At 33.2% G+C, this 22312-nt stretch overlaps 2 protein-coding genes and 2 pseudogenes across 7 annotated transcripts in view; 1 reads left to right on the forward strand and 3 right to left on the reverse strand.

The window, feature by feature from the left end:
* The window catches only part of LOC117165664 (omega-amidase NIT2-like), a 76079-nt gene that overhangs the window by 33112 nt on the left and 20655 nt on the right, over positions 1 to 22312 (reverse strand). The gene's annotated exons all lie outside the window — the stretch shown is intronic.
* On the reverse strand, positions 906 to 2752 carry LOC117162955 (adrenodoxin-like protein 2, mitochondrial; annotated as a pseudogene). Its single transcript, XR_013061118.1, has 4 exons — positions 2296 to 2752; positions 1894 to 2005; positions 1597 to 1729; positions 906 to 1229 (listed from the first exon to the last, which is right to left on the reverse strand). The product of XR_013061118.1 is annotated as an adrenodoxin-like protein 2, mitochondrial (transcript).
* Positions 3333 to 5358, forward strand: LOC143302415 (survival of motor neuron protein-like; annotated as a pseudogene). Its single transcript, XR_013061117.1, has 6 exons — positions 3333 to 3629; positions 3810 to 3992; positions 4118 to 4230; positions 4618 to 4915; positions 5034 to 5113; positions 5182 to 5358. The product of XR_013061117.1 is annotated as a survival of motor neuron protein-like (transcript).
* On the reverse strand, positions 5873 to 9724 carry LOC117162956 (katanin p60 ATPase-containing subunit A-like 2). Of its 4 annotated transcripts, none has more exons than XM_076626918.1 (8): positions 9571 to 9722; positions 9169 to 9239; positions 9039 to 9111; positions 8555 to 8752; positions 8149 to 8437; positions 7633 to 7972; positions 7250 to 7426; positions 5873 to 7099 (listed from the first exon to the last, which is right to left on the reverse strand). In XM_076626918.1, the coding sequence occupies exons 2-6, from the start codon at positions 9170 to 9172 to the stop codon at positions 7691 to 7693; spliced, it is 846 nt and encodes a 281-aa protein (XP_076483033.1). In that variant the 5' UTR covers positions 9173 to 9239; positions 9571 to 9722; the 3' UTR covers positions 5873 to 7099; positions 7250 to 7426; positions 7633 to 7690. The 4 variants fall into 4 exon arrangements, with proteins under 4 accessions (XP_076483033.1, XP_076483034.1, XP_076483031.1 ...); XM_076626919.1 differs by having other exon boundaries at positions 7250 to 7449; positions 8149 to 8428; positions 9571 to 9721; XM_076626916.1 differs by having other exon boundaries at positions 7250 to 7449; positions 9571 to 9721.

Genomic DNA, 22312 nt, shown 5'->3' on the forward strand with positions numbered 1-22312 from the left:
AGATGTATTTGGTATGTACCTAGTTAAGAAAACAATAAATTATTCTGAACAGATAAAGCGTTTAGTAGCTTGTGAAGTATGAATTTTCGAAAACGTAAGTATTTTATATCTAAGTAGTTAAGAAACGCGAGCAAGGGAAATCAAACAAAGGAACAAAGTTTTTTTGTTTAAAAATATTTAATTTGTTGTTCTATTATCCGAGGTTAGAAGCGATAATGTACAAAATCTGAATAAATAAGATTCCTCAATATTATTGAATTTTAATTCTAGGGTAAAGTAATATATCCGCATATTTTATTTATATACAATATGTATAAATAATGATGTGATTTGACTAATTTTGTTGAAAGAATATTTGTACCTTTTACGTAAAACTTCAGTCTTTTACAAACTTTCTTGTAATTAATAAACCAGTAAACACAATATTAATAAAATCTATTAAAATTATAAACAAACTCATAAGTTTTAATTTTAGTCCTTAAAGGTTGAAATATTTTGCCCCAATGTCGAGACATTTGTTTTAATCCAAAACATTACTATACTGAATCGATAATGTTGCATGTGCCACGAAAATGATGATAGTGTCAGATAACTTGTTGTGAAACGAAAAAGCATTGCATGTACATTTCTGTTGTTTTGTTGACCATGAGTTTGATGATCTTTTAAACTTGCCCACAGCTAAGAAATCAAACAGTATATCTAAACGAAATTAATTTCAAATTATTTTTTAGGTTCTAAGCTTTTATCTAATCTTTGAGAAGTTGCAAAATTTATTCCACAAGAGTCTTTTTTATCATAACCAAGTACACATCTTAAAACCATTTAAGTCTTCCTTAGTAATTTCTTCTTATCTTTAATAGTAACGAAAATAATTTAGATGAACGTTTTAAAATTGACACCCTGTATATTAAAAATAAAAGATATATTTTCTTCATAATTGGATAGGCTTTTTACAATGGCAATGTACAAATATCAAAATTGCAATTATACTATAACATATGTATATATATAAGCTTCACATTTAAACACAAGATTCTTTATTATATTTTTTTAATACCAATATTTTAATAATTGTATAATAATTGAGATGTATAAAAACATTGTATACAAATTTTCAAAAACCTATAGATAATTTCAGTTATGCTCTTGCATCATTAATTGTTGATGGAACTCTTACCTCAATTCCATCTAGTTCCTTAGACATTACTATTTGACAGCCTAGCCGTGACCTGAAATTAAATATTATATAACTGAATATGTCAATAAATATATTTATTGCTATACAAATTAATACTAATACACAATAAGATTTCTATTTATCCATTTGAAAATCAACATTGTAAATATGCTAATTCCAACATAGATTTGTAATGATTATAGGGTCATAAATAAAAAACTATGAAAATTTATTATAATTTCAGTTTCGTAGTATTCAGAGATAGCGATTTGAAATTCTACATTGAGATGCAGATTTCGAAATACCCAATACTAACCTGTTTTTACATAAATTTAAATAGAAAAATTCACTTTATAAAATATTAAAAGGTAATAGAATTAATAATGTGAATGATTTGATACTGATTATTATGAACTAACGTATCTGTTAATTCATATGCTCAATCCAACATGTCTAATTCTTCATCTGTTGGTTTGTCAGGAAGTGCATCATAAACTTCTTTCGAAAATATTAAATGGCACGTACTACAAGTTAATGTTCCTTCACAAGCACCTATATCAATTATATTTTAATATTACAACATACTTATATAATAAAGTATCAAAAGTTAAAAATAATAAGAATATTAAACTTGATAAAAATGAAAATTTTCAAATATTTTCTACCTCAAAATTATTTATTTTAAATTAAGTAAATTATGCTTCTTTAAAACATACCATATCCATCTAAATCAATTTCATTATTTACTACTATGCCTAATATAGTATCTCCAACTTTCCCTTTGCTTTGATTCTCTCTCCACTTGCTTTAACAAACGTTATATTTACTCTGAAAATAATATTTATGAAAGATAAAAATTATCTCAATATAATTATTTTCTTTATTTTTTGTGTTTCTTCAATTAATCTTCTCTTAATTATACCTTAATTATATGTATCACTTATGATAATAGAAATAATTTAAAAATAAGATATACTTGTCTTAATAATACATAAATAAAATTCGTATATCATATATTTATAACAGTGTTATATTTTTAGTTGTTCACTGTCAATGTTGTTAGTACTGAAATTCTATTAAAAAGAGAAGGAAAGCACAAGAAAATTTGTATCACTTACTCTTGTTTTTCTGAAAGTGGTTGCGTGGTCGATATTCCTCTTGTTGCCTGCAAAAAGGGCAACGTTGTGTTGCTTGTATATTTTGAATAATTTGATGCAATACCGAGAATTGATCTCGAAAATTTTTGTAATTGATTTACTAACGCCATTCCACTGTCATAAATATCATGAGTATGGGACACCCTGACCGAACACCAGATATTGCGGAAAATATCAATTGTAGATCAATTGTACTTTGTACAGAAACTTTCACGGCATTCTTCGGCTGCTATGCTGGGACGTTCCTTTACTGTGATAGGTTATAAAACGATTCCTAACACAAGTGACGTATCTCTACCGGACACGTGCTCTTCGGGCCACACGTTTTATGATACAAGACCAGCAAAATGATCAATGTGTAATTTTACATATCTTACATTTTTTCCAAATGAAATATTGTTTTTATTAAACGTTTAAAATCTCAGGCAACATTTATTTCATCTGATTTCAGTTTTACAAATATATATCTATAATACATATCTGTATAAATTACGGTCTGGTTATATCAAACAGGGACCGACACTTGCTAGGGAAAACTGCCCAAAAATTGAATCGTAAAAACCAATATGAAAGACAACAAATTTCTCGTTCTGCGGAACAAATAGAAATGAGCAGAGTATCTTTATCTTTATCTGAGACATTCAAAGCGTATCACACATACGCTAAACCTGAAGAAAACTTTCTTGTCTTCCATGTTCATTTTTCCCTTTCCATTTCCGAACAGTTTCTTCTATATTTATTTATATGTTCGTTATTGATGCTATTGACAACATACAACTAAGGGGAAATACGAATAGTAATAGATAGATGTATAATTCATTATGCAATTTTATAGAATTAAATCTTATTTATCTTTAGATATAAAAACTATATTTACCAGCTGAAACACTAACGCATATGCAGTATAATATAATCTACTTAACAATCTCGTTTTAGTTATAATATGTGATTAATTCTTTTGCTATTTCGCTATGAACAGTTTTTTGTGCATACAATATTTTTTTATAGTATTCTAATATATTGTTAGATATTGTAAAGAAAGTAAAATACAGTTATTGAAGTCTGGGAACATTCAATGTTAACCTTGTTTCAAAAAATAATCTTTCGAATGAATGGGGAATAGATTTTTAGTATTATAGTTGGTATAATGTCATCATTGTTTACAATGTGTTAGAGTTAAAGAAATGAGACAAATTAATATTTCAGAAGCAAATTCAATATTTAAATGATGTTATTTTAAAATGGCAGATGATATGAATGTTCTTTTTATACGAGGAAATGGAAACGTATGTATGGTAATGGAAACGTAATGGTTTTAACATTATTTTAGTACAAGATCTTAGCATAATAGTAATTAACAGTATCCATTACCTTTTAGTCAATTTTTGAAAAATGACATATATGATAATTTGCAATAGTTTGATAATAAAATACTTGTATCAATATTAATAACGTTTAATTTGCTATCTCAAAAGGATACAGACACAGCCAATGATAATGTTTGGGATGATAGTGCATTAATAGAAGCATATGATAAAGCAATAAATTTAGCAAAAGAAGAAGTTATCAAGCGAATGGGAATGGATGTTGGAAATTCTCAACCGAAAGAAAACCTACAAAATCTTAAGCAGCCTAAACACGCAAGTAAATTACACAAGGTTGTGATTTTGATAGAATATTACAAATTTGATACAGAATATTATTAAATATATTGATTAAGAAGCAAATTATTTTATTTTGCTATTTACTTATATTTATTTGTATACACATCTTTTCTCTATAGAAATGGATCATAGGAGCACCTTGTCGTGCAATATACTCAGAGGATGGAGAAATTTATGAAGGTATAATATAAAAAATTTACGAAAACAATGGCACGTGTTGTAAAATTTGTAGGTAATACCTTTAGCATGATGGTTATGTCAATTAAGAAATATACTGAAAATACATATATATATGAAGTAAAGGCTTTCGCATAGTCTATCACAGTGTCATTCAGCAGGTCCTTAACTGGGCAGGAGTACCTGTCAATGTCTATGGGGAGACCAGTGGGATATAGGGTCATGAACCATAAACATGCATGTTACTTATTGTTCATTATTAGCTGCTTGGAATATAATTCTCCTCATTAGACGAGTGATTATTACTACATATATCAAGGCAAACATTTATACATATACATTTATGCACGGGAAATTCTAATACATTGCCTGTAAGGACAGTAACTGAATGGCACTCAGTCATTCTATTAAATGACAAAAATTTCTTTTACTCTGTGTTTAGGCTATGGTAATACAGAGAAAGTTGAGTTGAGTTCTCTTTTAGAATCAGAAGGTTTGCAAAGTCAAATAGCACAACAAAAGAAAGCTTTGGAAGAGAAATTCAATGAAGAGAACGATGAGACTTGTGAGACTAATTTTTCTACAAATGTAAATTCGAAAAAATATAATGTAGAAAAAATGGATTGTGACTCTGAAGAAGCAAATGCGTATAAACATCACTTCATACCGGGACCATCTTTCAATTCGATGACTCATATAATGCCACCTGCACCTCCTTTACCACCACAATTAATGTCCAAGTAAGTACAATTTAAAAATTCTAATGGAATGCTGAATACTTCTAATATTAATAAGTAATTTGGAATAAGTTTAACATTTTATTGGGAAAAAATACGAAATTTTAATAAAATGTACTAGATTACCAGATAATGATACAGACGCACTTTCAAGTATGTTGATGTCATGGTATATTAGTGGTTACATGGTATATTACACAGGTAATTATTTCATATAAGTATTTTATTGTATATTAAATTTTCAATGGACTATGTTATTTCTTTTGTAGGTTATTATCATGGTTTGAAACAAGCAAGAAACAATCAAGAGAACAGGAAGAACTGTTGATTATATCAATTTTTTCAATAACAATATAACGATAATATAAGATATAATAAAATATAAAACTCATTGTATTTATTTACTTCAATTATTTGAAATAAAGAACAGCTTTATTTTCATATAAGACTTTAAGACTTTTGTAAAAATAATTACTAAGATAAGAAAACATAAAAAACTTATTTTTGATAAAATACTCTCACATATATATGTCGGGTTATCATTAGGATTCAAGGCGCGTAATGATCCTTCGTTTGAATTAGCCATTGTTTTACGAAACAGAGAATATATTTACGCGAATAAACAAGATTTTACAAAATATTATGAATAATGAGTTTAATAAATAATAAGATTAACAAACGATAAGTTTAACTAATAATTAGATTAAAGATTAATAAGTTTAACGAACAATAAGAGGAACGAATAATTAGCCATTGTTTTACGAAACAGAATATATTTACGCGAATAAACAAGATTTTACAAAATATTATGAATAATGAGTTTAATAAATAATAAGATTAACAAACGATAAGTTTAACTAATAATTAGATTAAAGATTAATAAGTTTAACGAACAATAAGAGGAACGAATAATATGTCTTACGAATAATGAATTTAACGTATAATGAGATTAACGATTGATAGGTTTCACGAATAATGAATTTAATTAACGCTATTAACAATGTTCCGGGGTTCAAACGAATCCACGGTCAACGGGATAACTCTTTACTATGTGTAGAATAATTTTAAACACAAAATACAATTGCTGAGACACTCGGTAAATTGCTCGATGTATCACTTTCCAAGGCGATCACACGAATGAATATCTGATGAAAATCTTTTTCGCTATACGACTGCATTTGTTTGTTATATGCTCGCTGGAAACATCGAGAAGGTTCCAATCGTTGTTGCTAGGCAATTTCTGTCAAAAGTTTGTTGTATACTCTTTGGAAACATCGAGAAAGATTCAAACGCCGTTACTAGGCAGTTTCTGTCTGGAGATTAATTCCTAATACAACGTGTGTCCCATTATATCGACATCTCTAAAGTACAATTCTATGTGATTTCTAGGGAGAACAATACAACCGATCCACACCTTCGTCAGGCAAAACGTTTATCCCGTGACCGTGGCTACGTTCGGTGACCAGTTGTCACCTCGAACCCACTTTCGCTTTCACAAATATCAAACAATTACAAATGACAATTGCTTAATTACAGTTATGATAAAATCTAGGCTAAAGCATTAGAAGGCTTCCTCAAAATTGCAAAGGGAAGGCTCCGGTTTTCCTTTCATCTCCGACATATATAATACAAGGATATAATACAACCGAACATTTTAAACTTAGCCTATAGCGCGTGCGCGCACACACACGCACACACATGACACACATGACACACATGCGCGCACACACATGCGCGCATACACACATGCACACACATGCGAATGATTTCTCGAACGATAATCCATTTATTTATATTTTTCAATATCTGTCCTTACGATTGCGCATTTATTTGTTCCACGTATCATATTTATCTATTTGCATAACTGTAGGTGACATTTTTTTTAACAATTTTGCTAATATTTCATAACTTTTTAATTCATATTTCAAAGTGGTAACAGGTGTTTCTTTCTTTTCAAGTCTCCTCCATATCGGGCTTATTTCTAGTAGCCACGCTTGCTTACAAAGCAATTTTATATCTGCACAAGAATATCTTTCAATGCATTTTACTATGTGGTTTACAATATCTGTATTTTCTAATAAGTGGTTGCTAAGGTATAATTTGAATATACCAAGTCGAGCAACTTCATTGGGTAATGATACGTATATTTGCTTTTCGAGACGCCTGAGTAAAGCTGCATCAATGCCCCTAATAACATATTTACAATAAATATTATCGTTCTATTATACTAATAATAATGAAGGAATACTTCAAACAACACAATAACATATTTGGAATTTGGAGAAATATTACGATATTTTCTACTTAGAAAACATTGAAATAACGTGATATACGTACCAAGGGGAATTAGTTGTAGCCAGAAGAACTACATTAGAATTCTCATTAGACACTAATCCATCCAATCTAGAAAGAAGTTCTGATCTGAATCTCTTTGCAGGTTCAGACAATATACAGTCTCCTTTATTTGTGGCGATCCAGTCAATCTCGTCGATAAAAATAATTGTAGGCGAATGACTATAGGCAAGTTCAAATAAAACCTGTTCAGTTTAACAAATGTATTGTATGTCGTGTAACATCACGAATATGATATCATTTCGTTTTCCAAACAACTATTCTATTTATATATAAATGACGAAAAATAAAATCAAATCTTTTTATACCTAGAATCTCTCCTTCATAGACAAAGGAACAAAGAAACTTACATAGACAAAGCAACTTACACGTATATACTTCTCGGAATCGCCTCTCCATTTGCTGACCAATGAGCTGGCAGTTATGTTAAAAAAGGTGCAATGGCATTCTGTCGCGACTGTCTTCGCTAACATCGTTTTCCCTGTTTTGTATATTTCTTGTAAACACGTACAGAAATGAAAAGAATGCGAGTATCTTTCCTGTACCAGGTGGGCCGTACAGCAAAATACCTTTCCAGGGGGAAAACGGGCCATCAAAAAAGATAGGATACTTAAGGGCATACACAACGGCCTCCTTAACAGCGGTTTTACATTCTTCTAGGCCTATAACGTCATCCCAATGTACATTTAATTTGTTTACTATGATCTCCTGTGACGATACAAAGATAAAATGGCGTCTTCTCTATATTAAGTAAGTGTTACGTAATTTGATATTTGAAGCGTTACTGAAATCACGTCATCGTCGATATACGTTGAACGGTTTATCGACGGGAATTTTATCGTTTAAAAGCTTTACGATACGTATATTAATCGAAAATAACTTACGCATGAGATGTCCTCAGCAATCTTTCGTAATTCCGGATTATCTGAATAAAGCTTTTCAATGCATTTCAATATCTTCGATTGCATGGATTGTTCCATTGGGACGTTAAATAGCTCTTCTGATGAACGCCCATCACTCTCATTGGGAAATATCGACGTCACTGTCATTGCGAGATTAATATGATTCGTATTGTCATCAGTTATCTTCTGCTGTAGATTCGTCTCTTTCACAGGCTCACTTCTCGCTTGTTTACTAACAGATTTGGCTTTTGTCTCAATACTTCTACAAACACTGGATCATATTGTAATACGATGCGTTGAATACGATACGTTGAATACGATACGTTGAATACGATACGTTGAATACGTTGAATACCGTTTAATATCGTTAAATAATTTAAATTCTTACGTTTTGCTTGCATTTGTCACTTCCCTCGTCATTTCCCTTCCAGTCATTTTCTTACACAATATGGGATATTTTTGAAATTTCATCTTGTAATAATTTTCATACTCTGCAACGATAATTTCCAAATCGATGTTGTCGCAGACCCGATGTTCGGGAGATAGACGAGCTTCCCGGAATAATACATCGCTAATGTCTATATACCTAAAAAAATGTAGTTTTTAATTAATTATAGTTTTTAACTGATTAAAAATATTTTTCGCAATGACTGAACACTATAAGATAACCATCAAACAACTGTTTTATCTCTAGGTAAGACAGGCAAAAGAATGTATTTACTATATAAATCCTCGAAGATAATTTCTTGTCTTCTGCTCTTTAATTTCCAATTTTTAGATGGATGAGAATAATTTGAATTTATATTTCATATATTTGTTTATAACCAGTTAATCTACATTATCGATTGAGTTATTCTTAACTACTGAATTACCGATGTCGAATTTTCAAATTTGGTTTCGCCTTCTCTTTCCACGATGTCCACTGATTTCTATTTCGATTGGTCACTGACACTATTCAAAAGAATTGGAACTAGGAATATATTTTAATTATGATATACTCACCCATTGTGTTCCAAATAATCACATACAAGGTATAATATGTTCCGATGACGTTCCGAAATACGACTCTCCTCCTAATATAATTACTTTTTCATTACAATAATATAAGTTTTTTCATGTAATTTTTTGTTACATTTGCGAATTCAACGAGTTACACATGATTTTTCATGAAACACGAACGTTAAAAATATTTGATACAGCCTAATTATAAAAATTGTTAGAAGCAAAAGTCATAGATACTATGTGCGAGTATCGCATGAAACGAACAGCTATTAAGAGAACTGCAGCAATATTACAAATCAAATAACAAAACACACTCGTCTGTGACGTGGAAATTCTAAAATCTAAAATCTAGAATATTCCTTACCTTTTTTCGCAGATTATAAAATATCTTATTCATACTACCTTGCATCGATAAATCACCGTTCATAGTGACACTTTCAAATCGCCTATCGTTTCTCAATGGATACGAGAATTTCCGTTTATTACTTTAAAAACAACCCGTCCATTACGTTTCTCTTAAAAAATTCTTTCAACTCCGTCGAAAACCGAGCATCAAACAAGAGGCAAACGATTTGTTGCCATGGAAATATTTGGTTCACACATAAGCAACGCACAAATATAATGATAGAATAGCTGAGTGTGTGTACTGTATAGTAAGATGGATGCAACATGGAAATAGAAAGAGAACACCATGTATAGATACTTCCTGTCCTTGTTTAATCAGGCATGCACACTAGTGGACACTGACGCTGCTCGTATACCGCTGTTACATATTTCCTGTACAAGTACGCGTCATTAGACAAGGACGGAACATCCTCTCTCTACTTCTCTATCGCGTTTTTAGTTCGCTCACGCGCTCTGTACTTATATCTATTACATTTCCACCATAAGCAGCGGCCGTGCAGTGACTTACAAAAGTTCCGAACGGTTCCATCCTGGGCGGACGGTTAATTGCGTTCGGTACTTCGAGGCAGGAAGGTGAGTACAGAATCGCTCCTCTTAGTACTCTTATTAGAAGTGTTATCATCGAATATAAGTTTTTTCAATAAATTTTTATCGTTTTACAATCTTTCTAGAATACAGAATAATTGGGGGAATATCTGGAGTTCTTTATCGGTTTCGACTGTAAAATCAGCAACTATTCGAATTTTTCATTCAAAATTGTGACGTTTTCGACTCTTCCGTTGCCAAGACCCTCTTGAGAGATTTTTGGCACGTTCCATCACCCTTGTTAAACGAGTGCACATTGGTGGATATATTGATTTTAAAAACCAATACGTGAACGAGGTTTATTATCTCACTGGGACAAAGAAATCCGTTTTATTCGCGAATTTTCCGTGTTTCTTCTTAATTTTCGTGAGTGTCTGGCGCGGAGCATTATTTGAATGAACTTTTCATCGTTCAGATTATATTTCGTTTAAAAAGATTGAAATTGATGTCGAGAAGAAATGAAACAAGGTGCTCGGGCATTCCATCGTTTCCCAGGGAAAGAGAAATATGAAAAAAACGGTCGTTCTTCCTTCTGCCATTTTCGTCCATTACCAAAATGGTATGACCCAAATGTCCCGGGCCGTGAATCAATCAAGCGAATTTTGAATAATTTTTGAATAATATCCAGTTAATAATTTGTGAAACAAATTAATTTCATTTTATTGTTGGAAACAAATTAGTTGGATTTTTCTTTCTTTAGCAGTTTTCGCCGGAGTTGACCTGACGTGCTACTTCAGTTTCCATCTTCGCTTCTCGAAACTTCCAACGTCCTTGGTGTTGGAGTCTCCTTGCCCAGGTGAGTACATAGCTTCTAGATACTCGTCGCTGTTCATCCTTACGAGCCTCTCGAGCTTTAGTTGTCAATTGTTATCGTTAAAGGAAGAGAAGCTCGCGACAGATGTTATCGAACAAATCGTTTGTTCTCGAAAAGTTCGAATTTGTTCGTTGCGTTTGAATATATATGGACGGACGCCATTTTTCATGACATCTTCATGATTTGTCATGTCGTGAGTATAGCTTCTGACTACCATATGTTTGTGATTTATGTGAAATTTGACCATTATACCGTGATAGAAAAATATTTCCAATGAATTATAAATATTTTACATTGTGAATTATAAATATTTGTTACAAATTATATCGTACTTGAGGTGAAAATGAACCATATATCTGCTTATGGAATACGAGGTAGTAAATCATTCGAAACATAATAACGATTAATTAAGCACATATACAATAACGTTTACGAATGAATATTGCGAATTATTGTATGGCTTTAATGCGGTATTTAATGTTTTGATTGCGGTCTTTGAAATGGTATCATAGGTGCTGATATAATATCGCGCGAAAAAGGAAAGACCAGTGGTTAATATTGCAAGTGCACCAGTGCGTTGCGCTCGTCGGGGGTGGTTTTGACGCCGGTGCCGAGGAGAGACGCAGAACGTGTTCGATCGACCCGCGAACGTAGCCCGTGCTCATACTGCGACAGAGTTCGTTTCAGTTAGGCTCAGTCGCTGTTTGTCCGTCGACAGCGTATAGTCGCGTCGGCCTACGATTCCTTTTTTCTTCTTGTTTCTTGCGAACTCTCTCGCAACAGCCGTTCTATACGTACGCCGCCAGTATATCGCGTGATCATCGTTCCCGTTGCTTCCCTTACCCTCTCACGTCCTTCGAAGAAGACCTCCCTTTGGTTTTTCCTTGTTTGGAAGGAATTCATCGCTCGGACACATGGACTGCGAAGCACGAGGGTTGATCGAGGCATCAGCGTGATGTACTTTTCAGGTTTCATATTTTCTCTATGATACTTTCTAAGGAGAATTTGGAAGATATACATTTTTAGGAAATAAAGGTTTTTATGGAGTCATCGATAGGTTAGAATTTAATTAACTCTCTTATAATAGGTATTCCAATTTTTTAATATATAAATTTAGTTTCCTCTATGGTGTTAGAGAACATAATGCGGGCATTTTATGATATAACGAATATATTCGTATATATTTTAGTTTATTCATTCGTCAAATTTCCCTAGTAGGCCGGCCTGCAGCTCACATGCAGCACTTAGTAAAAATTTGTTTTGTTAGAGGTTGGCCATTCTTCTTGCTATAAAAATATCGTGAAGTCATATCATATGATAAAGAACCTTCTGAAAGCTAGATGCTCGATAACGAGCCTAATGATTCTCGGTAGTTTGTAATGTCAAGCTTTGAATTGGCGAGATCGCTCTGCTGTCAAACCGCCGTCCAGCGGCGACCACATTCTTTAACCACGTTCAAGGGGTATATCACGCTACAGAAACCATCAAAGGGTTTGCAAGTTAGTTGCCTTTTAGAAGTGGGGCAGTTGGTTGTTACATGTAATCCGTAGTTGCTGGCTGTTCTCCTTAGTCGTCATACATCATAGAGACGACAGTTATAGTCGCCAGTTGTCCTTGCTAATGGTTGCTTGTTGTCGCTAGTTAGTTCTCGTTATCGTTATGTATTCCATCAATCACGCGAAATTTAACGTATGGGAATTTATTCTTCTTTATTCTTTCTGTAGGAAGATTTTTTAAGACGAGGAAAATATAGAATATTTTAAGACGATGGTAAGGTTTGAATTTAAGTAACTGTTTTATGATACAACAAAGTGGAAAGACGATTTAATTTTATAAAGTTTAAGGTAATTTTTTAAAAAACTTCGAATTTAAAAGATTCAAATAGATATCTTAAACGTAATTAAACCCTCCATATCGTAAGAAATTAAATGAAATTGCGCAAGAAAGTTAATACATTTAATGTATTATTTTAAACATTTATTTAAAAACATTTATTTAAAATTTAAGTGTAGGCGTTGACGCGCGCGCGCCATTCGAAGCATTTGTCAGTTCGTTACATCTGCGGTAAAAGTTGTAACTACGAAGAAGCTTAACATATGGTGCGTCTCAAGACGACAGTAAAAAGTATTAAGAGATTTTTCGAGATTTTTTCTTTTAAGTTTCCAAGTACTTTTTCTATTTAACTTCTTTTTTTTTGCATTTTCTCACAATATTCGATAAATAGAGACGAAATATGACAGTTCTTAGTTCGGGGATTTATTGGTTCGAAAGTTACTTCAAAAGTGTTTCTGGAGTTCGTGCGGTTAATACTTTTAAACTACTGAGTACGACTTATTCCGTATGGCTGGACAAATCTTTGTTGATACTGTAAGCGTAACTGGTCCGGATATTGTCTTGTGGAGATAGAAAAATACACGAAGTATTGATTGAACTACATATTTTTTTAATTCTTTTTTAATTCTTTTAGTTCTTCATATATTGGTAATAAAACGATATTCCGCTACTTTGAGCACAATATAGTAATGTTTAAATAAATAATAAAATTTACGCATTTCGTCTTCATGCGTCGATAAGAAAATGCAAAAAAAGTTAAAGAAAGATGATGCGCAGACGCGAAGTTTAGTCAGCAATAATATTTAAAACCTCTAAAATATATTGTACACATTTATTTGCAAATAAGCTCAATGAAATCGAACTGTAACTGTGTTTCCAATAATGTCTTCGATGTATTGCTCGCCATTATGTCGGATTAACAGCTCTAAGTGATCGACCTTAATCACTAAATGGCGGCCGTGATTCAGTAGTATAGCTTTACATATGACGGACATCGCAGGCGCTTGTAAAACGTCCATTGTGAAACGTTTCCAATAGCACCGTTTATGTGATGGTGAAATCTGAATATATATATCGCTGAAATATATATCGCTTATCACTTGAGTCTGACACGATCGTTTTTAAATAGAATCACAATTTTTTATTCTTTACAAAATCAGTCTTTAAAGATTATGTGCAAATAAAATAGATAAATAGATAAATGGTTGTACAAACTTATAAAACAGATATTACAAGTATATCTAAATAAATGATATATTTATAAATTGTAATATTTGATCTAAAGTTTAAATAAATAAAAGAGATACTCGTGACTTACAATAAACGTATTTTTTTTCAATTTTTAAACAAAGCAAAAGTGGATAACAATTTTTCAAAATGTAAAAATCAACACAATGGTTGGTTTCTTTAATTAATCAATAACGTTTAAAGTTAATTAATGTCCAGAGTGGTTTGTACATTTTGTATTTCGCCGTATTTCAACGTTCGATGTGTAAATAGAACTTGATGCCTGAAATATCGAAAAAATAATTAAATCCGATCGTTCCGTCGAATTTGCAAATTGTATACTCGTGTAAAATCGAGTGCGCTTGTGTATGCTGATACGAAAAGTGGTAGTATATTTTTCTTTTTTCGATTATCGTTATCACTTTTTGTGTGGAAAAATTAATTCCGTGAAATGGAAGTGCAATCAATACGGCTTATCACGAAATAATAGCACAACGACGGTACATATTGGTATTGACGTCAGCTTCACAAAATTTCTCGAGTATCGCGGTCGACTATTTGGGTTAAGAATTCATTTTCAAGGTTCTACAAGCACGAGTATCTTATGGATATGAAATTTTCAGTGTACATTTTAATAACCATATTCCATATTGCATGCTGCGGTCCAAGAAAAATCCGCAGTTAATATTCTGCTAATCCCTGCTGCTTTTAAAGACCATAAGTAGTCGTCCGTAAGGTTTAAAAGATTTCGAGTAGATTTGTATTACGTATTTTATCTTCTAATTTTTAAAGAGAGGGTCGTGTTTAATTAATTGAAAATGACGAAACTGTAATGGGACATTATTATCAAATATTAAACGTGGTTCCATTGGGTACTTTTATGGTCTTTGCGAGATATATATGCATTATACGTTGCTATTAGCAACGCGTAGCGATGAACGATGGAGAGCAGTACCTTCGTTATCTCGTCTCGGTTGTGTACATATCAGTAATGCACAGTACTCGTACTAAATATCTTACAAATTCCATACAGATTTTCAGATTAGTTTCGAATAATACCAACACGACCATGATAGTCACAGTACAGTATTAAATGGTGCCATTATGCATAATACACTCCTAAAATGTTTCTACAAATATATTTGTCCGAATATTTTTGTCAGCTACTATATCCTAACCACGATTTATTAAACAATATATAGATTTAAAAAAGAATATATAACGACATTACTTGTTTAGGCTAGATTGGTTTAACTTGTATAGTTTTAGTAACTGTGTAAGATCAAACAAGAACTTATCGTTAGTTTGGCGAGATTTGATTACACGAAGCAACATAATTGCTTTGAAACTCAGGACAGAAAACAATGTCAACCGGTAGACGCGTTTGTCTGGTGAACGTGTAACGCGTGAATAATAGATAGCGACAATCACGCGAACGCTAGTTACAGCTGACTTGGCTTACATTGTAGCATTCAAACTAGAGTATACGAGCCGTAAGCACTATTGAAAGTTCAAAGGCCGACTAGTGAGCTTCATCCTATCTCATTTTTTAATCAGGCGATGGATCGACGAATCGTATTGATTTCGAGGATTATTATAGTTCTGTGGAAATTTTAAAGCGTGGTTTGTCTAATCTTGTCTCGTTAGCTCCAGACTCTTTGGCGAGCAGCCTGAAACTTGATCCAGTTTCGAGAAAATGAAAAATTCGTTTCTTCTCTTTGCTTCCCTGTTCCTTCTTTCCTCCTTTTTCCCTTTTTACATCGCGTTAAGACCCGTTAAATAATATTGACTGCCGTGGACGCTGGCTGAGAAGTGCACTTTATAACTAGCTTTAAAATCACTGACGTCGATGAGGACAAAGGTAAGTTAGAGGGTCATTTATCTGAGCTGGTGTTATTCGACCTGAACTCTGCAGCTTTTCAGAGTTTCTTTCGTTTTTCTTTTAAGAGCAGAGATGTTAACTGGTCTCTTGTTACGTGTAAGAAGTATGTACTAAAGCTTATTTATCACCAATTGGTTGCTCAAAGTCGAGATATACATACCTATATTATATTAATACGTTACAGAAGATTACGCGTTAGTTAGCTTATGAGAATTTATAGTGTGTCACAGATCACAAAAGTAGAATGACTACTTTTTCATAAACGATATATGTATATGAATTGAAAGTTTAACTATTACGTCACATACTTCTCTCGATAAACGTCGTCGAGTGCATATTGTTAAAGAATATTAGCCATTTGAATTCAATAGTTTCGAAGATACTAATGCTTCTGTGAAGTTTTTGCAGGCTGTTAATTTTTTATTGAGATACTACAAATTTTAAATAACTTCGATTAGAAATAAAAATCACATTACATTAACGCGTAGAATGTAACGTAACGTAGATAATGTAAATATAAATTATATTACAAGGATACAATACGGGTAGGTAATTCATTCTAGTTAAAACATTCTAGTTAAAATTGCATCCTTTGAAGGCTAGGACACACAGTACTTACGAAGTAGATTAAGTACCAAATGGGGTACTTAAGAAAATTCATGTTGTCATTGTTTAATAAACATCTTCAGCTAATAGCTTTCTGCAAAAGCTGGTTTAAGTTATGCTAGCTTATTCCTTATTAATTGCAATTATATTGTTCGTATCTCCTAGAGGATTAACAATCCATTTTTATAATGGATAATAAAAGTAAATTCCTATTAGGTTGTCCCAAGTTTCTTTCGTTTTATAAAGAAATGACAGTTATGTTATTCTATATTATTTTATATTAAATTGGAAAAAGGTGGATCACACGTAATTCAATAAAATAATATAAAACGAAAAATGTTGTACATCTATTACTTTCTTATAAAACGAAAGAAACTTTTGGAACAACCTAATATTTTTCTACTACGACGCTTCTACAGTGCTAAAATATTTGATAAAAATGTTAAGAAATTCTAATATTGATTTAAGCGTATCGATTTATCTGCTCTTCATATTTGATCAAACAGAAATTGTTAATTATGATTTCCACTTAAAAGCGGATTGCATATTATGAGGATAAATTATCAAATTCATCTCTAATATACACATTAGAGAATCATTCATAGCCGCAATCCTGTTTACCGCTAACATTCCTGGTACTCAATAATTCATTAGGTGACTGCTTTAGCCGCACAGAATACACCTGTAAATAATTAATCGCCATTAATATTCCATCGACTTTTGAAAATCCCTCATGTGATCTATTTCATGCGATGAGAATATGTATGAATTGAGATTGCGATCGACCATCCTCAGTCGGATAAATCGAGTGATTCAAATTATAACACAAAAAAAAGTTAAAACTAGTTACATTATCTTTTTCAATTTTTATGTATTATTTGGCGGAAGAAACTTTGGTAATTGGTAAGTAAAGTTCACCTCTTTAATGTTAATGATTTTAATATGTTATTAAGCTCAAAGTTCTAAGGAATTTTCTATATATATATACATATACATAACTGTGTGCGTATATATATATGTCGGATCATCACTGGGAATGGGGTTGTGGGCGTCAAATGAATCTTCTCGAGGATTAGCCATTGATACAGTACACACAGGCGTAGTTTATTGCAATGATAGAATTATTACAGTCTTAACAGTTGATCACAGCGGTTCGGCACTCGCGACGCTAGTGACGATGTTCTCGGGCTCAATAACGAATCCGCGGCCAACGGGATGACGACAGAACGTTCACACAAAGTCTAAGTCTGAAAATAATCACTGATCGCGAAGGCGTTACTCCTTGATCGATGAGATCGCGAGCGAGAATGCCTTTCCTGTCCCGATGATGCCACAGAGGAAAACTATAATGGGGTGTGTCTAAGGACACGAGATCATCGGATTCGTCGAGAAAAGCCTTCGTTCAGAAAGTAAGGGAAATTGGCGTTGCTGCTAATTGGTCAATCTCTATATCGGTGATTAGAAAAGGATGTTAGCCGCCCTCGAGGGAAAGTTGCTAGTGGGAGACGCCGTTCGTTAAAAAATATGTCTCCCCTATCTTCCCGTAGCTGGGACAAAGACTGTTTGTCTGTTTGAAGGACTTTAGTTAACTAAACCTTAAGATTTATTACGGGCCCTCGGGCTAGCCGAACATGTACTGCGGAGACGCATCGACATCTGGCAATCATCTTACTCGAAGAATAGGGTCTGCGTGTGGCGAGCCACGGGACAGAAACCGTTGGAATGTTTACTGTCGCGTGTCGCCACGAATATTTCTTTTAAGGAGAGCTATAGAATTACTCCGTACCTTGTTAGGCAAAACGTTCATCCCGTGACCGCGGCTACGTTCGGCGACTGACTGTCGCCTCGAGCCCAAGCTCATTATCACAATTCTCGAATAATTACAATCGGGTTGAATAACTACAATTGTTTGGTTACAGCTATAGTAGACTCTAGGTTACAATGTTGCGGGGTTATCCAAAATTCCAAAGGCTCCGGTGTTCTTTTCATCTCCGACATATAATATACATATAACAGCCAAAGTTCAGCTCTCAAGTGTACGCAAAACTTTTATGTTCATTTTACGCTATACCAGTATGTTTCATGAATTTGTTTGCTAACAGTATAGAAACAAATAACAAGCAGAGGACGAGCTATTCATGAATTGTTTTGCCAGCGTGTACGCTCCCAATATTTTCTATTTGAGAAAACATACTTGTTGCTATTGCAACTACAAATATTTTTACAGTCGACGCTTTTGCCGTGAATCATTGGCTAACATGTAAAATCGAGAAAAAACATGGTTTATTGTGATGGAAATGTGGAAAACCGCAAAACCGATATAGAAGGGAAAATAAAGGAAAGGAAGGTAGGGATAAGTAGAAGCTTGGGGCCAAGTTTAATTCACTGAAACCGAGCTGCTTGTATTATCACAAAACAAAATTGCCAGTACGTCATTTCCGTACTCTCGTCCTCGTGAAAATGGTTTTGCTCGTTAAGAAAAAACGAAGAGACAGGGAAGAGAGGAAAAAGCAAACGGAGAGCGCTTTTAAAAAGCTGGCGAACCGTGTGTTACCACAACGAGACACGCGGTGCTATTTGTCGCTTTAAATTGTGTCGCAACTCGTTTTTGAGATCTTTGCCAGGGACGCGTTAAAACACGCTGCAAATATATTTCTGGCTTTTCTGGGGTTTAACTGAAATATGACAAATAACGTTGTAAAACATATGTACTTATGACTTACAGAGTAATTGAGTGTACAAAATATAATAGCCAGCGATTTAGGGCTTTAAAAGATCAAAAGAAAAGAAAAGAAAAGAAAAGAAGAAAGATAATATGTTGCGGCAGTTTAAGTCGATCTAAGAAAATAGATAACGGGAGGGGGGGCAAAGCTAGTTAATCTGGAAAGAATCCAAGCGTCAATTTCAAGCATTTACAGAGAATCAAGCGGGCTGGTTAAGGTCGTGAGTTGAGCAATTATCCCGCGTTAGGTTCAATCAGGTTAGTCCCACGCGAAATTGATCCAACCATGCGAAAACGAGTGTATTCTGATTTCTGTCGCAGATACTTCTGGCTAGTGCACTTCTTTTACACTTCTCGTCGCTACTTCTAACGACCAACGAAGATGTACGGCATTTTAACAGTCTACGTGAAAATGATGATAATTGCGGTCTGTGTACCGCCTACCCTTCTTTCCATTCTTCCGTTAAAGACTGGTAAGTTGATACTGATTAATTATGCGATCGAAATCCTATATAATGGCTACAAAAAATATTTGCATCATTATTCTCGTTTCCTAATGAATCGCTGTTTTAATCAAGTTTTATATGGCATCAAATTTCTGTAGTTACACGAAAGTACTAAATTATAGAAAACTTGATATACACGGATTTAATTAATTGATAAATTAGTCAATATATAGGCATTATTATTTATTATATTATATATTATAGGCATTATATATTAGTAATGTATATATACACTTTTGAATTTTAGCCTTCTATTATTCTTATATCCTTTAAACGTCATTTCAAGCTACAAGCGACTTTAACTCAAATAGCTCGATTTCAAGTTCTAACGTATACTGTAAAGCACACTTGCGAAGTGAAACAGTAAACACGATATGAAAACTCTCTCCCCAGTAAGAAATCGAATATCCAATTTCAATCGTGCTTCATCGATGAAGCATCAATGCTACGTAGAAGCATCGTGGCAGCCGCAATGCGGATCCGTTGAACAAAAATTTCCTGGCACGATCGTTTTCGTAACGCTATTAGCCGTTTCAGTATCAGGGATGTTTTAAAAATCCTTATCGGATTGTACCATGAAGCGCAATAGCGCTTCGTTTATTTATTTACGAGAAGTGCCGATCAACTCGATTGCACTGCTCTTTTTTTTTTGTCGAAACATACCGTTCAACGCGTTCACGCTTCACTTCATCAGCTATATCAGAAACGTTACACTAAAGAGTCAAAAGGTTGCCAAATATTCGTGCTTTACCTTTTTTTTGTGTGACGTTCTGTAATTGGTTTTCCAATTCAAGAGGTAATTTATACATTAGTTTCTTCTTTATTTGGTTTACGATTATTTGAAAGAAAAGTAATTACGAGAGGAAACTCTGATAGACTAGCGACAAGCTACGTTCGGAACCGAGCGCGTTGTGAATTGACAATCGTAACCAAACATCGCGACACAGTTCACCACACTACGCGTACAGCATGATCACGCTGAGTGGCGTTGAAACGGTTAACGTAACTGCGCGTACGACCGTCGAATGGCAAAGATATTCAAGCTGAGAATCGTTTTCAGATGCTATAAACAACAGCTGTGCTGACTTTCAAGGAGAAACCATTCGACATGCTCTTACGTTTGAGCCGGGACCTTCGGTTTGCAGTTTCTGCGTCTGCTATAATTCGAGGCCGAAGTGGTGCCTGTCGATCGTATGCAACCCGCCCGTAGTGAGTATATGCTCATTACTTAAACACTTAACACAACCAGAGAGAAACTAAAGCACACCGTTAACGCTTGCACGCTGGTCGTTAAAGCACATGCTACGCGAATAGGGTACACAGCGATTCATCTAACTTGCCTTGAATTACTTTTACAAAGAGAAACATGGACAGGGATAATTTTTTGTTACGAGTCGTTTAATTTATTCGTTCGTTAGAACGATTGGTCTGACAAATTCAAAGTCTTGTTCCGTATAAATATTTTTAAACAAGCACGTCATAAGCTTTGTATATTTTTTTTATCGCAACGAAACTGTTCAGAGAAATGTTGAAATTATTAATTACAAAAGAAGACATTTACGTTGTAAAAATGTTAGCGAAAACATCTGTGAAAAAGTTACTTTGTTATAAATTCTACAAAAAGAAATATTGAAAATCACGCCCCATTTATTCAGTTGCACGTATGAAAAGTATTTTGCATTCGCGCAAAAAAATCCCTTAAGGATACATATTTTATAATAATTGGAGTGTCAAAGTTATTACGCGGATTGGCGTACACGTGCCTTTTAATGAAACTAGGTTATTCATTTGTTATTCGTTCCTAACTTTCAACTTTATGATTTTTGCGGAATAAAATTTTATATTCCGGTTCAGTTTATAAATGATTCATTTTGAATTTAATAAAATTAGAGTTACAGCAGTGCAATTTAACAAAGAACAAATAATCATTTGTACTTTATTAAAATGTTCTTTTAGCGTCTCGTTTTAATATTTCTCTAATAATATTTTGTTAACCGTTATATTTAAATGAAGGTTTTCAAAGCAGAGACGTACTTTAACGTAGGAAATGGACGTACATTTATAATGAGAATTCAGAAGCAAAAATATTTCATACAAAAATAAATATTCCCTATGTGTAAATAGCTACGTTATGACTTTTATATGTATCTAACGTCTTTCCATGCAAGGTAACGTATATTTGCATCTGTGCTTCTTCGTTTCTGAGTAGTAAAACCTGGCATTCATGCGGCTGATAGGTAGTTACGCGCTGACAACGAAAAACATAAAATGAATAAAAAGCATGAGCCATCTTATAAAAAAAATAAAGCTGCTTTTATCTTTCATTACATATTCGTCAGAATATTGTTAATAAATATTTAAGTTCAGATTTCAGCTTAAATAAATGCATAGGATTGGACATTTATTTATATATGTATCTGTGAACGCTTTTTGACATAAAATTTTTATAACGACTAAAATGACATATTCCGATATTAAATTAATTTGATGAGAATAAAAACTGAATTTTTTAAACGAGATTTTGTATGAAGTTACATTTATTGGGAAAAATTCATTCTTTTATA

The sequence above is a fragment of the Bombus vancouverensis genome, unplaced genomic scaffold (assembly GCF_051014615.1).
Source record: "Bombus vancouverensis nearcticus unplaced genomic scaffold, iyBomVanc1_principal scaffold0035, whole genome shotgun sequence".
Lineage (NCBI taxonomy): Eukaryota > Metazoa > Arthropoda > Insecta > Hymenoptera > Apidae > Bombus > Bombus vancouverensis.

Coding starts and splice junctions, on each gene's coding strand:
- LOC117162956 (XM_076626918.1), bottom strand. Junction 8,438..8,554: donor GTGACAAATGCAAGCAAAAC/GTAAGAATTTAA, acceptor AATATGATCCAG/TGTTTGTAGAAGTATTGAGA. Junction 7,973..8,148: donor TTGCTGAGGACATCTCATGC/GTAAGTTATTTT, acceptor GTATCGTCACAG/GAGATCATAGTAAACAAATT.